The 17,330-nt window shown below is 39.9% G+C and overlaps 1 protein-coding gene across 3 annotated transcripts in view; it reads left to right on the forward strand.

The window, feature by feature from the left end:
- The window catches only part of PCBP4 (poly(rC) binding protein 4), a 1,043,920-nt gene extending 1,027,789 nt beyond the window's left edge, over window positions 1–16,131 (forward strand). For 2 of the 3 annotated variants that reach the window (XM_044077469.1, XM_044077470.1), the window contains one exon: window positions 14,034–16,131. In XM_044077469.1, the coding sequence (XP_043933404.1) occupies window positions 14,034–14,337 (304 nt within the window). In that variant the 3' untranslated portion in view covers window positions 14,338–16,131. Of the gene's footprint in view, window positions 1–13,880; window positions 13,995–14,033 lie in introns of those variants that run through there. The other variant, XM_044077471.1, reaches the window with a different exon arrangement.
- Window positions 16,132–17,330: the final 1,199 nt, after the last annotated feature.

Below are 17,330 nucleotides of genomic sequence, written 5' to 3' on the forward strand. Positions count from 1 at the left end.
CACTGCAACTTCCAATTGCCCAGACTCCCAGACCCCAACTCCCAAGCACCCTGACAGATTTTACAGTTTGCCTAAGGATGCCAAGTTCCTTTTTAAGGCACCCTTAGCTGACCCAGCTACTATATCAGTGGCAGCAGATAAAGCTTCCAAACTTTTACCCTCCACCTTCTTGCTTCTCTCTGATAAGGAGAACAAGGTCATGAAGAGACTGGGGAAAAAGTGTATACTTCTGCATCCTTAGCCTTCAGAGCAATGAATTATCAGACTCACATGGCCAAATGTTCCCTTGATCTTATATTGGATGCAGTGAAACTCCTGTCAGAGCTTCGAGATTCTCCCAACAAAGCCAAGCTTTCCAGCATTCTTAATTCCTGCTCCCAGGTTGCTAGGCACTCCAGCAAATGTGGTTATGATGCAGTGGAAGCTTCAGCTAGGGCTGCAGCTATGAGGTCTGTCCTGAGAAGGCATTCATGGCTTAGATTGCAACCCGTACCGGATGATATCAAAGCTAAGCTCATGGATGCCCCTCTGGACAACAAGGCCTTATTTGGCACTACAGCTGCAAAGCTATTTAAATCTCTTCAGGAAAAGGGGAAAGAACTACAGGATTTAAAACACATACTTGTCTCTCCTGTCTCCCGCTTCCAGAGAAACTACCCAGCCAGAACCACCTTTGTTAGGAAGGCAACCAAATTTCTCCCACCCAAAGGTAAAAGGGATGCTAGGAGACAAGCTAAGTCTGCTTCTTCCTCACCATCTTAGAAACAGCCCTTTCAGGCCAAACCTGGTAGCCTGCAACTACCAGGTCTCAGATCCATCTACCCCCCCCCCCCCTTTCTCTTCGCCTCTTTCATTCCCTCCCAGTTTGGAAACAGATAACCCAGGACTCTTAGGTCCTCTCCATCACTGACCAAGGTTACTTCATCGTATGGGAAACCCATCCTACTTTCAAGGGAATCCCACAACCTCCACGGGACCAATTGGAATTCTTTCTATTAGTCCTCTCCTCTCTTCTTTCTCAGTGCACTATCAAGGAGGTGTCACCCAGTCAAGGGAAAAGGATTTTACTCCAGGATGTTTCTAGTCCCAAGAAAGGATGGCCCTTGGTGGCCCATCGTATACTTTTCCCATTTAGACACCTTTCTAAAAGTTCCCACATTTCGCATGCTGACTCTACTTACTCTACTCCTGTTTTCCGTCCCCAGGCCTTCATGGTGTCATTGGACATAAAAGATGCCTATCTTCACATCCCCATTCACCAATTGTTGTAGCTTCCTCTCATTTTCAGTTTTGCGCTTTGCCCTTTGGTTTATCTACGGCACTGAGGGTATTCACAAAATGTTTAACCCATGTTAAAGCCCACTGCAGACTGCAGGGCATACAGATATTTCTTTATTTGGATGACCTGCTTCTCCAGGCCCTAGCTCCAGAAATACTCCTGGACAGTCTTTCCCATGTAATGTCCCTTCTGAGAGGGCTAGGGTTTACCATCAACCAATCCCTTTCCAGGATCATGTCTTCTTGGGGTGCAGGATTGTAAGAGTTGAAATGATAGCTTGTTTACCCCCTAGAAAAGATCCTGTCTCTCACCTCATATTTCCAAGACCTAGTACCACTTCAATCCCTGACCACCAGGGAGTCCCAATGCCTCCTGGGGTTCCTGGCCTCAACTGTTCCAATGCTTCCCTTTGCCAGACTACACATGAAGAAATTTCAGTGGTTCCTGAGAACAATTTGGAAGCAACACTGTCACCCTCTGGAATTTTTTGCCCCCCTCCCTTGACAAAGGAGTTAGAGTGGTGTATTTTCCAGGTCTCCAGAAATCCAGTCCTACCCATTCAACCATTCACACTGACCCAGGATATGTACACGGATGCATCAGACACAGAATGGGGTGCAGCTCTGGAAAACTGGAAGGTCATGGATGTGTGGTCCCCTCCTCAGACAAAAGGAGCACATCAACATAAAGGAAATGAGTGTTTTGATCTTTGCCCTCAAAATCTTCAAGGCCAGGATTTCACCAGGGGTTCTAAGGTGGTTCACAGACAATACTACAGTCCTCTGGTACATCAACAAGCAGGGAGGGACAATGTCCCATATCCTTTGCAGACTGGCATTATACACCTGGGAGATAACCCAGCAGAGTCAGGTTTCCCTCCAGGCTGTTTACATTCCCTCAACTCAGAAGGTGATGGCAGACTCTCTAAGCAGACCATAACTCAATCCCATGAGTGGATATTGAACAGGGATGTGTTCTTGTCCATTGATGGGGTATCCCTCAGATAGATCTTTTTGCCTCTCCCATCTCTCCCATGAACAGACAGCTTCCCAAGTATTATGCCAGTATTCCACATCCTGGTGCATGTAAGTTGAACGCACTGTCTTTTCCATGGAAGGGGATGTTTCTGTATGCATTCCCCCTTCCCACTCATTCAGAAGGTTCTGCTGAAAGTTCAGTGGGAACAACCAAAATTCTTGCTGGTGACCCCCTTTTGGCAAAGACAGCATTGGTTCTCCCTTCTCCTACATTTAGCCAAGAGCAATCACCACAAGTTATCCCACAGGATGGACCCACTCACACAGGACAAAGGAACTCTAGTACATACACAAATATCGACCCTAAGCTTGACTCTGTGGGTGGTAGGCTTTAATTCCCTTTAGACGCTTTTACACTGAGGACGTGCTACAAGTTCTGCAGGAGGCCAGAAAACCCACTGGTAGGAAATCCTATGTCTCTAAATGGAAGAGTTTCTCCTTCTGGTGTCTTAAAAAACACAACCAGTGTCTGTAGAGGTGTCAGTGGTTTTGTCATATTTGTGAATTAATAAAGAGTGGCTTGTCATATTCTTCATTCAAGGCACATCTCTCTGCCATCTCATCATAGGTTCATAGGTTCATAGATTAGTACTAGGCTAACTGCCCTTGCGAGCCATTTTAAGCCTAGCCAATTATCCCTTGTGAGACTCAAACCTTGCACCTTGTGTTTGTAAGGCAAACACTTTAACCATTAGGCCACCCTCCCAACCCCAAAAACATTTGTAAAGCATCGCAGGTGTTGAACCCTGGATCATGCACACTATAGTCATAGAATTTACCACTAAGCCATCCGAGGTGTATCATATTTACCTATATCTCCTCCCTTGGCTTCCAGGTTGGAAGTCAAACTTTTCCTAAAAGGCACCCTTCACATTAGACCACTCACTCAGGAAACCAGTACTTTCTCCTTAGGATCTCAATTTTGTCCTGGAAAAACATACCCTAGCCCCCTTTGAACCAGCAATGTGATCCTCCCTGCAACACTGAACATGGAAAACGGTTCTCCTAGTGGCTCTTACCTCTGCCAGAAGGGTTTCTGAGCTGCAAGCCCTTATGGCCTCTTGTCCTTTCACTGTCTTTCATAGTGACAGGGTTTCTCTTTGGACTAACCCATCCTTCATGCCCAAGGTGGTTAATGAGTTATCCCCGAGTCAGGCTATCAATCTTCCTACCTTCTTCCCATTTCCCCAATCCCCCAGTGAGAGGATTCTCCACACCTTGGACGTTTATAGCCAACTCAGATACTACTTGTGCAAAACTAAGCCAGTCCTTAAGTCTGACAGATTGTTTGTCTCCTGTCACCCAAGAGACCTGGATCAACCTGTTTCCAAGCAAACTGTTTCATCATGGATTTCTGAAACCATTTCTTTCTGTTACTCAGCCAATGGAAAGGCTCTGTCTTCCCCTGTAAGGGCACACTCTGCTAGGACAGTGCCCTCTTCTGGGGCCTTCTTTAAAGGACTGGATGCAGCCTCTATCCTAGAGTCAGCTACCTGGTCCTCTGTTCATACCTTCACCAGCAGGAAGACACACAATCATGTCAGGTTTTCAGAACCAGGAAACAACTTAAAACCACGAGACTCCTCTTATTCAGCATCAGATGGACATTATACATCATTTGAAGAGGATGAAGGGGAGAACAGAGAATTTCCGTTATTGCCAGCGGCTCAGCAAACAGAACAGTCTCAAAAAACTTTTCGTAATGTACAACAAAGTTATGGGGGGAGACAAGGTACCAAGTGATACCGGGAACAAGGCAACATGGGATTTCATGAACAACATCAACCACAATGCCAGAAGTGAGGTGAATGGTAAATCTCCCTGTTGCAATGTTTTAAGTGGCTATGTTCTGAATTTTTCTGGACATTTTCTTTCTGACACTAAATTTGCTGTGTTAAACCGGGGTTTAAAATTTATACATACGATTCTTCCACGGTTGCATGAATTGAAATGTGATATTTTTAAATTCTGCAGAAAGTTACATTTGAAATATTATTTTAGAGATGTAAATAATGAGGTTAAAATGTTTTGGATATTAGCAATAGCACCTTAAATGACAGTTTCTATTCATGTGATTCTTATATTGAGTCTAATGCTTACTGTTTCTTTGATACAAGTCATGTTAAACATAATAGCATATTTATTCCACCTTTTTTAAATGAAGGTATTATACATTTCTCTGAAATGTTTAATTTTGCTGTGAATAATGAGTATTTAAAATTAAAAAAAGAAATTTAACATTATTAGAATGGAAGTCACTGAAAGCATTAAGTAACAGGTAACAAGTGATTTGATTTTTAAGCTGGCTGACAAAAGCAATAAGCTGGTGATCATGTCTTACATTCAATATTTATATATGTGCCAGTAACATTTGATGGATACTAATGTTTATGAAAAAATTGATAACCTTATGTATGAAAATGCATTAAAGGAGTGTGAAAATTTGGTGCACAAGGGCTATCTTTGCCCTCAAAATCTTCAAGGCCAGGATTTCACCAGGGGTTCTAAGGTGGTTCACAGACAATACTACAGTCCTCTGGTACATCAACCTTCCTGCCTTCTTCCCATTTCCCCAATCCCCCAGTGAGAGGATTCTCCACACCAGGCTATTTTTCTGAGGAAGACATCAACAAAATGTTTAATGTAGAAAATTGTAAAATGGCCTATTTCTATTGGCTTCCTAAGTTACATAAGGATCATAGGCAGGTCTATAGTTTCAGGACGTTATTATTTCTTAACGTAGGAAAGTTTCTTCACAGTTACTTGTTTCCCAAAGTTTACACCTTGCCTTCATATATTTGTGATGTGTTTGATTTTCTGGAAAAAATAAGCACTATTAAGTGGAATTGTAACATGTTTTGGGTGACAATAGATGTAAAGAGTTTATACACCAGCATCCAGCATAGTTTTGGTATTGAGGCAATAAGATGTTTTTTGGAAAACAGTTCTGCTATAGAATGTATTGTAGAGCTTGTCCATCTCTGTTTAACAAAAAATGTTTTTGAATTTAATAATGAGTTATACCATCAAAAACAAGGCACTGCCATGGGGGCAGCCTTTGCCCCCATGTATTGGGCTTGTTCAAATGGGAACATTTATATAGAAATTATTTTTTTTCATAAACATTTTGTCAAATATTACAGATCAACCTCATTTTTCTGGTTGAGGGAGGGAAAGAATTAGTTGATGAATTTATAGCTGACTTACAAAATAATAGATTTGGACTAAAATTTGACAGTCTGAAAAATGGGACTTGTGCTCCTTTTTTAGATGTCATAGTAGACATTTCAGATGAGAACGTTTTACAAACTTCAGTCCACAGGAAATTTAGTGAAGGCACACAATTTTTGTGTGATGAAAGCTGCCATCCACCCCATACAATACAAGCTATTCCCTTTGGTGAATTTTTTCGCTTGTATAAGCTGTGTAATACTGAAGAGTATCTCAAACAAGAACTAGACCCACGGTGGTGGTGCTGCAGTAGCGTTGTCGCCTCATAGTAAGACGCTGTCCAGTTCGATTCTCAGCTAGAGCATCTTTTGCATGGAGACATGCGTGAATGGGTGTACCTTCGTTGAAGGTTGTGCGTCAGGGCTGGTAACTCAGCACATAAAAATCAACTACCAATCATTAGTGGACCGGAGTTCTGCTGTGGCGACCCCTAACCGGGAAAAAAACGAAAGACACAAATCTCAAACAAGAACTAGATAAAACTATAGACATGTTTAAAAATAGGGGATATGATGTGAAGACAATACATGATAGCTTGCAGAAATTCATACACTGAGTTAATGGACACCAGAAAGTAACCAGGATGGACAAAACACTGGGGTTGTGAATAAGAAAGAGGCAAATGAAAATATATTTTTTGTTACAACATAGTTGCCTTAGTCCCAAAATAGTGGATCAAGTTAGATATTTCTGGAAATATATGACATCTTTAAGGGATGCTTCAGAGTGGTTGAACAAAGAACTATTTTTTTCCTACAAAAAAGGAAAAAGTATACAGAATTTTTTGGTAAGAGGTAAGTTCAGTATTCCATCTCCCAATATACCATATAGTTTGACAATGTGTGGTACACTTTCTTGTGGCAAGTGCAAGGCTTGCAAGTATGCAACAAAAGCATTTCCTAGAATAAATGTTTCTTTTAAAACTTGTGGCCATTTTGGGGTGGCCACGGTGGTGCAGCGGTTAGCGTTGTCACCTCACAGCAAAAGGTTATCCAGTTCGATCCTTGGCTGGGGTGCCTTCTGTGCAGAGTCTGCATGTCTTCCCTCTGGTCACATGGGTTTCCTCTGGGTGCTCCGGTTTCATCCCAAAGACATGCTGTAGGTGGATTGGACACTCTAAATTGGCCCTAGGCGTGAGTGCGTGTGTGTGCCTTCCATGGAAGGTTGGACGCCAGGCTAGCAACTCGACACTGTAAAACTCTACTGCCAATCATGAGCAGACAGGTGATCCGCTGTGGCAACTAGTAACTGGGAAAAGCCGAAAGAAGAAGAACTTGTGGCCATTTTACTTGCAATACTGAAGGTGTTGTATATGCCTTGAGATGTCCTTGCAACAAATTTTATATTGGAGAAACAAAAAGTTGTTTTGAAACTAGAATTTTAGAGCATGTGAGGGATATTGCTAATAAAAAAGCAGAGAGCTCTATAGCTGAATATTTTAGTTTGTTTCATGATGGTGAGAGTAAAGGGCTACAAGGCACTGTTTTGGAAAAATACAAATATCTAGAGTTGAAGTTTATTTTATCAAGAAACAGTTGCTTTTAAAAGAATCTACTTACATTTTAAAATTTGACCCCCTGATTCCAATGGGACTAAATGAAGAATGTAATTGGTGAGTACTTCTTTAATTGTATGATTGTTTAATTTGTATATCTGTATGTGTATATGTGGGGTATGTTTTTTACTTTGTGTTTTACTCCTTGAAGGCTTTGGCTGGGACATCAGAGTTTTATTAAATTTGTTGGATATACTGGTGGTGATTTTTTTGTTTGCTACAAGGCAACTTTTTGTTTTTTGTGCATTAGTTTCTCTTTGGACTAACCCATCCTTCATGCCGAAGGTGGTTAATGAGTTATCTCCGAATCAGGCTATCAATCTTCCTACCTTCTTCCCATTTCCCCAATCCCCCAGTGAGAGGATTCTCCACACCTTGGACATTCATAGCCAACTCAGATACTACTTGTGCAAAACTAAGCCCGCCCGTAAGTCTGACAGATTGTTTGTCTCCTATCACCCAACAGCCCTGGGTCAACCTGTTTCCAAGCAAACTGTTTCCTCGTGGATTTCTAAAACCATTTCTTTCTGTTACTCAGCCAATGGAAAGGCTTTGTCTTCCCCTGTAAGGGCACACTCTGCTAGGATAGTGCCCTCTTTTGGGGCCTTCTTTAAAGGACTGGATGCAGCCTCTATCCTAGAGGCAGCTACCTGGTCCTCTGTTCATACCTTCCCCAAGCATTATAAATTGGTTATCATTTCCAGGTCTAGAGTGGGGTTTGCCAGAGTTATTTTCCATGGCTTTGTGGAAAATGTATCTGCTCTTCCTCCCAATTCCTCCTCTGCAGGAGCTTTGGCATTCTCCCTCATGTTATGAATGCTGCAGAATATGAATAGAAGGACATAGAGTAGTTGTGTTAAATCTTACCATAATCGTAGATGTCCTTTTTTTTCTATATGCTGCAGTATTGCTTCCCCTCCCCTGCCTTCCCCCTGATGCTTTTCTGGTCCCTGGTTACATGGTTCTCACTTTATCAGGCTGGTGCTTTGCAGCATTCAGTTCTGAGGTAGGTACATGTTGATGTCCGCTTTATACCCGACATCTCTTTATGGCCAACATACGCTGAATGATGTGCGCCATTGCACTTACCTTACAGTAGCTTTTAGACTTTGGTATACTGGCTGGACATACGAATCAGCCGGAGGTGGACTTCCTCATGTTATGAATACTGCAGCATATAGAAGAGAAGGATATCTATGGTTATGGTAAGATTTTGCATAACTATTCTCTCTTCCTTACCTGTATTCTTTAATTTTCGGTTCACACACACCCTTCATGTCCTACTTCACTAACTCTCAGCTCACGTCTCATTTAGCTTATGCTAACACTAGCTGTTCAGTTTCCTTACCATGAACTTTCAGCAATCTTTCAGTGACAAACCTGTCTTCTTACCTCCCATATGCTCACTTAATGTTTTAATCTCTTCAACTATTTTTTTCTGTTCATCATACATTCTGAAAGATTTTGTTTATGTAAGCACAAAAGTTCTTGTACAGCATATGACTTTAGTTATGCATTATTTTGTCTCATAACTTCATAGGTTCATAAGTAAGTTCAAGGCTAGCTACCCTTGCAGACCATTTTAAGTCTAGACAAATTCCCTTTTTGTGCTTGAATTAACATATGCCATTTAGTTAGGGATTAGTCTTACCCTTCCCGTTATATATTACCCCTAATGAGAATAACTGGGATCTTGCCATAGGTAATTTGAGGTGACCCATGCATGGGATAAAGCATACAGGAGCTGCCTCTGCCCATAAGTAGTACAGATAACAGTCCTGCTTCCCATCCATAGGTCCAAGTTGCTCTTGAATATGGATAAGGATGAATGTTGTTTCATGTGGATGGAGAGTCTATTCCAGAGCAGCGGTATTCTCTGCGAGATGTGCCTGCTTGGGCAAATTGTTCTGTTGATGTTGCAGAAGAGGTTTAGATCCCTAGACCAAGTATTTATGTTGCCATTTAACTTGCTGATTTGATTTCCATCAATATTGGGTTGTAGGATGCCTTATATGCCTGACAAAGGTCACCACTTGCAGTCTTTAGGATATGAACTATATTTAATTTTTTATCTCGATTATTTATTTTTGCAAACTTATTTGTCATATTGTTACAGTTGTTTTATTACTATGCATTTAAATGATTGTCTTCATTTACATTTCCTGTTTTCATATCTTACCTTGATTTTATTGTTTATAGTATTATGTATTGTATATTTTATTAATCATTGTATGTTTTGCAAATGTCATAGTATTTTTCAAATGTAAATTTTCTCCTTTGGTCCACCTCTGAAAAGGGGCAATGAGTAAACAAACAAACAAACAAAATCATTCTCTATTGGACTGGGTCATCACAAGTAGATCTGAAGGATGTCTTTATAGACAAGTACAACCGAAGCGCATCGATAACCATAGTCAGCTGCTTTCTGCCTGGAAATTCAAGACAACAAAATTTCCACAAGGCCTGCTATCTGTAGACCACTCCCTGATCTCATGGAAAAAGAATTGGAGAGTATGCTTTCTGTTCTGGTTTGCTCTTCTGTATGACTTTGTAGTAAATACTGAAGTTTGTTCATAACCTTCTCCATGTTCTGAACACGGTTTTCTGTAGAGTGCAGAAGGGAAAAACAGGACATCTTGGCTTAATAGAAGCATTATGCTAAACACAAATATAAAACATTGGTGTCATTGGAAAACTATGTGCTGGTAAAGTTCATTACTTTCCTGGTGTGGAGACCAAATGTCTGTATTTAAGTCAGGTATACAAAAATTAACATTTCTGCAAAATAAACAGAAGCATTTCTTCAGCAAACCAAATGCCTCTGGAAGGAGATTAAAATTACTGATAGAAGAACATACTGTTTAGTTGATCAGTGCCTGACTGATCGAAGCCTTATTGGTTATGACTAGCTGACATATAGAACCTTTGGCAAGCTTATTTTCTCTGTAGGGCTTAGCTGTCATTAACTTGGTGTGAGATAACCATATCTCAAGAGAAATTTTTGCAATTTAATTTTCAAAAATACTCATTTTGACCATCAAATAATCCTGACTGAAGGGGCTTTTGATCTATCCTCTGTTGATAGAGAACCCAAACACCTTCTTGAAGATATCCTTAAAAATTGTGCACCATTCTTTTATGTTCCAGAAAATAGTTCTTCCTTCCTCCCTTCCTTCCTTTCTGATGTAACCCTGCTTAAGGACATCTTGGATACCAAGAACAGTAATCAAAACAACCAGCTTATCAACTTGACTTATTTTGCCAGTGGCTCTTCTAACAACTACCAGCCTTAAATTAGCTGCCTTAGCTATTTCATTAAAATGCCTTAAAGTCTTCTTTCCAAAAGAAGCACAGACCACAACAATCTACAAAGTAATTTACTCAAAGTAGCAGAATCCTTAATTTCTCTTCTACTAGCTCATCTCGTGAACCTATAATTTTCCTATAGAATCATTTTCCAAAGTTAGAAGCCATTATTACTCCATTATCAGGATTCAGTCTCCCAACAGCTCAAGTGACTTCAGCAAATAACGTTGGAGAAGTTTTGTTATTATGTAGATCTTCTGGAGTAAGTCAATAAGAATTTACATCTGACTGATTATTTAAACTTTAACCTTCGCCAGACTGCATTTTTTTTAAAGAGCTGGAGTCTTCCCTTTTGTCTGGTACATTATTTATAGATCAAAAGAAGACATCTGACTCTATCAACTATACCTTCATCATTGCCCACTTACACCACTGATCATAGGTAAAGTCCTCTAAAATGGTTCCACGACTTATCGAAAAGGCATTTCCAAGTGAAGATGAGTCCTCTGTTTTACAATAAAGGCCTTATTACCAAAGGAGACCTGAAGGCTCAACTCTTGGTCTGATTCTGGTTTTACATTTCATTTCCCACCTTACCTTAATCCTCCCTGGATTCAGTCATACTTTGTGCACGTTTTTGCAATACACAGATCTGATTGTCATCATTTGCTGTATAACTTAGATTCTAAGAGGACTTTTGTAAACTCAGGTATTGTTTCTCTAGCAAACAGTTTGATATAAATTCAAGCAAGACCAAGGCCACATTGCTGATAACCACTCAAATACGTCCAGGGCTTCCCAGTCCCCATTAAAGTATTCAGAAATAGCATCATCTAGTATTCATAAGCCAGTGGAATGAATTATAATAATTTGTGTTATCCAATAGGAAACAACCTCCTCTCTGATTGGGCAGTAAGTAGAAGAGGAGCAGTGAACTTTAAGAAGCCCAATAGGAGAGGATCAATAGGGTCTTGGGTAGAGAAATAGTGCAAAGCAAATAGGCAGCACTGTAGCAGACTGTAACAGTGAGCAGTATAGCAGGCAGCACTATAGCAGACAGTAACAGTGAGCAATATAGCAGGCAGCACTGTAGCAGACAGATAGTGAGCAGTATAGCAGGCAGCACTGTAGCAGACAGTAACAGTGAGCAATATAGCAGGCAGCACTGTAACAGACAGATAGTGAGCAGTATAGCAGGCAGCACTGTATCAGACAGTAACATTGAGCAGTATAGCAGGCAGCAGTATAGCAGACAGTAACAGTGAGCAATATAGCAGGCAGCACTGTAACAGACAGATAGTGAGCAGTATAGCAGGCAGCACTGTAGCAGACAGTAACAGTGAGCATTATAGCAGGTCTTCCTACTTAGGAAAACAGCTTACAGTATGGAATTCTGTCCCTATCCGCACTAGTAACACAGGGCACCAAAACAGGCAGTGTATAGAAAGGCAGAGCAAGACAGTGCAGAGCAGATCCAAGGGAAGGTGGACAGAAAAGTAAGCAGACAGTATAGAATAGAGATAAAGAGCAGTCAATAAGTAATAAGGGGCAAGGATTTATCAGGGTTACCAAGGCAACAATTGCAGATTGGCATAAACCGTAAGTCAGGCAGATGGAAACAGCATAAGAGAATACTGATGAGGCAAGGCAGGGCGAAGAGTGAGACACACAAGATGGAGGAAGTGCAGAGAGATGGGCAAGTTGTGCAAAATACATGCCTGCTGCATGACACAGAGGATTGAAACCCTAATGTTCCAGAGGGCCCACAATCACTTAGTGGTTTGGGCACTGCAGGAGCCAGGCAGGGAGGGATGAGAGGGAGGGTCTGATACCAATTTGCCCATCATGGGGGAAGGCAGTTGGGCTGACTTGTTGCAGGGCTGACACGTACTAGAGAGAAAGGGATAGCGAGGTGCACAGCGTACAGTGTAAGGGCCAGAACAGTGCTGTTACCGCTGCTAAGCCACATTTGCATAGTATGCTTCATAGGGCATGTATGGAACATTTGCGCCAACAGGATAAGGCTTTGTGGATTGCCATACCTGCAAGCATGCACATCACCACCACAGGAGGGGTTGCAGTTAGGGTTATAGTAAGATAGCTGAAGGGAGATATGAGGAGGTATTATTTCACAGAAGGGATAGTGATTATTACCCAAGAAGAACACTTGCCTAAAGCTATAGTATAGTTATACAATATAACCTAATCCTAGAATGTACAGGGCAAGCATATATCTGCAGAAAAAAAACATAAGTTTTAGATCTAGCTTATTCCTTGGGTTGAAGCTTGAAGTCTTAGTGGACCAAACTGCCCTTTTAATGACATTAGAATCAATGCTGCATATGGATGTGCTCAGCCTACAGTAGCTGTGCACAGGCCCATCTCAAACCATTATTATTATTCAAGGAACACAGAGCATACGCATGTCTTTGTATGACAGGTGACACAGACAATGGTGTCAGTGACTAATGACAGCATGGCTGACCCACACCGACAGTCATTGCTAACAGCCCATCCTTGCAACGTAATGAATAAAATGACCTCAGAGATTCACCATTTTGTGAAATTCTGATGCAGGTTTCCCTCTATGTTGTTTGAGCTATCAAGAAAAAATAACATGTAAGGCACAAAATAGCCTTGTAATGTATGGCTGGAAGTCTGAGAAAGTTGTGCTCCAGTTAAAAAATATATTAATGATATTCTGTTTTCATTAATTTGTTCATTTGTGTGAGTTCCCCCTTTTGTACACAAAAAGCCATAACATGCATTTGTGTCACCATTCAATACTGTCTCTGCATGCACATACTTGACATTACATATAAATGTGCACAACAGAGATCAGTACCTCATTATTTAGTGAAGATTTTAAAATAAATATCATTTTACATCCTGCAGCTGTTTCTTTTTCAGTAAATACGTAGTACTGTTTGGGAGGTTATTCATTGAAGTACGTTCAGCAATGTATACATTGTGAGATTTCAGTGTATGCTGTACATAAGTAGTAAACCATGAGGCCCAAGGCCAAGTCATTTGCATTTAAAAAGTACATGAAAAATGTATCATCTATAACCAGAGAAACAAAATACATGCATGAAATAGCAGAACATATTTTACCAGTTAGAAAGTTACTTTTCCTTCCTTTATGTTTGTGCATAATTTCTGCTTTTGTATCTCTGTTTTACATTGTTATATACTCACCTGGTCTGTGCTTGTAATTGGTCCATTGAGAAAAGTGCATAACAAAGGTAAACAAATTGAAATAAATAGAAAATGCATGTTCAAGTGGTAATCCTCATCCAATGAAATGTCTTGATGTTTTTTTCTTATTTTTGAAAACAACTGAGCAAGTTCAAGGTATATTGAGAAGCATTTCACACTTAAGAGTATTAACTTTAATTTATGTCTTCTTTTCTTTCCCTGGTCAATCCTAACTCATTCCCTTGCTAAACTAATTTCATATATTAAACCTCAGAGACCCAGAATCAGTGCTGAAGATAAAATGTATATTATTTTATAAACCCTTCCATTAAACACCTTTGTTTTATTTTTAAATAACATGTCAAACCTATACCTTTAACCCAGTCTACCCTGCATATTTCTTCCTTTTGTTTTTGTTTTTTTACAGTTTAGAGACAGCCAAACTTGCCTCCCAGACCAATCCGATTTCAGCCCCCGTTGACCTAAGCATGACCTTCTCCCAGTCTGCAAATCCTTCATCTGCAGTACCAGCCCTAGCAGGTCCTACACCTCTGATCAGCACACCTTATGCCATTCCTGTCTCCAGTCTCATCGGTGTGAAATCTATCCCTTTCCTGGCCTTGTCACCAACGACTGCAGGGGCTCCTGGGAACATGACCGCCTACACCAGCAAAATGCCCAGCATGAATGGAGTTAAGAGGACTGACAGGCAGAAATTTTCTCCGTACTGAAGACAAGATGAAGATTGTCCTGTTTAAAAGCTTGATATACAAGGCTGATCAGAGACTCATGCCAGAAAATTTTCCAAGATTTACAGACTACTATGTATTCTTTTTGCAAGAATAAGAGTTCCTTATAAGACTGTACAACCGAATCCACTTTGGTTGCAGGAAGTGCAGTTTGGCATATAGGCTTCACAATGCGGCATCTGATTTTTTTCTAAACTCTGGCTCTTTCCCTGTGGGTGAGGGCTTGAAAGGTGTACGTAAAACATTTTCTGCAAAGTTGGCCTACTAGCATGTTAATATCAAATGAATTGTGAAATGCTATGTTATGTACATGATGTCAGTCTAGAGTTTTGTTTTCAGGAATAAAAAATACAAAATAAACTAATCTGTGTCATCAGATTAGGAACAATGTTACTACATACAAAGCAGGATGTGTTTGAGTCATCATAGAGCGGAATAGTGCTGTTCCATATCAAAACAGGGATATCCATGCTGCAACCTTATTATATATGTATACACAAGTTGAAATAAGTTACTACTGCCTTGTCACATTTATCTGTAGTAGGTTTGTTGTCTCTTTTTCAATTAGTAGACAAGTATTTTAGTTTTTTGCCCATATGGTATTTTTCCAGTGAGGAGAATATCCTCTTTTTTTGTATTCAAGACCAAAGAAACTGTATTTCTTGAAACTACTGCAGCTGGACAAAATGAACAAGGTAGGATTCTAATAGGAAATGTTCATAAACATCACTGTTTCATAATTCAATTGATGAAATTGTGGCAGAAAGAAAGACAGAAAATGCATATAAATAAATGGATAGATAAATGGATAGATAGATAGATAGACAGATAGAGACAGGATAATAACACTATTGGAGTGCATATGTATTCAAGTACTACTTTATGATACTGGATTAGTATGTGTTCTGTATGTATCAGATTTTAGCTATGAATGTTTTATCTCACAGTACAGTCAGATGGGTACATTTGTAATAAATTATACCTTGCCTTGAACACATTAGTCCACTCCACACCTCACTTGAGAAAAAAATGGGGAACACTGTGGAGTTGTTGCTGTGTTGTAGCAATGGCTAAAGGCAGGAGGACTATCTTTGAAGGAACTGTTACAAAGATTCATGTCAAAACTGAACATATGATCACTCGTGTCAGTTAAGCACTGGAACCGGAGTCTGTTACATTGTACACTGCCTTTTGGCAATGTGTTCAGCATTTGTCAGTGCTGTGTAATTCATGCTCCCTATCAGGTTATCAGAAGGTTCTCCGAATTAACACACACCAGTTTGCATGCCTTTTCCCTACCTTACTAGTTGTACATGTTACTTGATGTACTTGTATATATGGCATGATGCAGTTTTATTGTTAATAGTATTGTGATTTTGACAACTGTTCTAAATCTTGTGGGAAACGTTTAAGGCTAAGTGGGAATGTGTGTCCTGCTTTCCATTCCCCACGTACACCATTTCCTGACAAGGTTTTCTTACTTCCCATATGCCTGCTGTTGTATTTTGTTTGAAGTTCTAATCACAACACAGCTTGAAATTCTAGCTGAGGGGAGGGGTGCTACCCAGTCCTAATATTCACCTTCCAGTCACTGAAGTTTCCTTCATCTTGCACTAGTTTTGGAACCTTCAGTATCTTAGTCTCAACGTAAGTCAGTATTACTATATAGTTTATCTTTAGTACTGTTCATGCTAGCATATCCTTTCTATTTGGACTTTTTAATAAATTTGTTTTGTGGTGTTTCTTAAAGATAAAGTAAAAAAGTCTGGACACTGACTGTACCTAATGTATTTAAATGAACAAAGTAATGTAATATACACCTGCGTAGTGATCGGTTCCAGTCTGTTTATGTTCCGTCACTTTTGGTGTAACCGTGTGTAAGATACTACTCCACTCAATCAGGTTATTGCATTGCATTTACTACTATATTTAAAATGCACTGCATTTCCAACACAGTTGCACTACTACATATAGCCATAAACTAAAACAAAAAGGAGTTTAACAAAATCTCTATGGTATTGTAAAGTATAACTCTGACAGCATACGTCAGTCTCTAGTTATAGAACAAAACAAGTAAGTGATTTTTTCACAGTGGTATGGTTAAATTATTTCTTATAATATAGTTTCTCATATTGATATCAAATATGTAAAAAGCAAACTGTAAAGTACAATCTTTCTAAAAGTATTCACTGAAACAAGGGGACATAGAATAGATTTGGTAACCATTTTAATGTCGGCATTCACTAGACCGAGTCCTGAAACACAGAAACTAAATGGCCGAAAAAGCAGACTTACATATACGAAATCTAAGATGGCCATTTCTCGGAATATTCCATTTTCTCTGAGGTATGGTGATCTTGGAGTTGGTGTATACAAGTTCAAGGTGTGTTGGGGGCTTGCTTCCTCATTGGGGGTGCTGGGGGGCTTGCCCCCTACAAAAAAGAAGTTTAAAGAAGAAGAGCAATGTTGAAGATTTGCTCTTCTCCTGTAGATTCTGTCTTTTTTTTCCAGCTTGTTGGCACTCAACATTTTGACTGCTGACATTTCAGTCAGATTATTATATGTATACACATAGCATAGTTATCTGGTTCAGTGTCTAAATGTAGTATTTACCCTGTATGTATAACATGACCTAAAATTGAATTCTGCCTTTTCGAACTTCAGCAGTTCAGCTGTTGATTGCTTTGTATTTATGAAAATGTTTCATTCAAATATATTTTCATGGATCCTAGCCTGCTCTTTACTGGAATATAACATTACAGAAATTTGATAGAATGCTGTATATTAAAAAAATATTCCAGTGTCTCGATGGGGCCTGATTCTGAATGATAAGGGGTGGCATTGCCTTGATCTTCTTCAGAAAAGATGACCCTGCCACAGAGCTATCAGACATACCTCCTCTTTCCTCATAGATTAAGGAGGATCATGCCAGGGAGCTATAATAATGCATTCCACAATGTTAGTCACACTGCTGA

This window comes from Protopterus annectens, chromosome 7.part0, assembly GCF_019279795.1.
Source record: "Protopterus annectens isolate FY-2018-M chromosome 7.part0, PAN1.0, whole genome shotgun sequence".
NCBI classification, from domain to species: Eukaryota; Metazoa; Chordata; order Ceratodontiformes; family Protopteridae; genus Protopterus; species Protopterus annectens.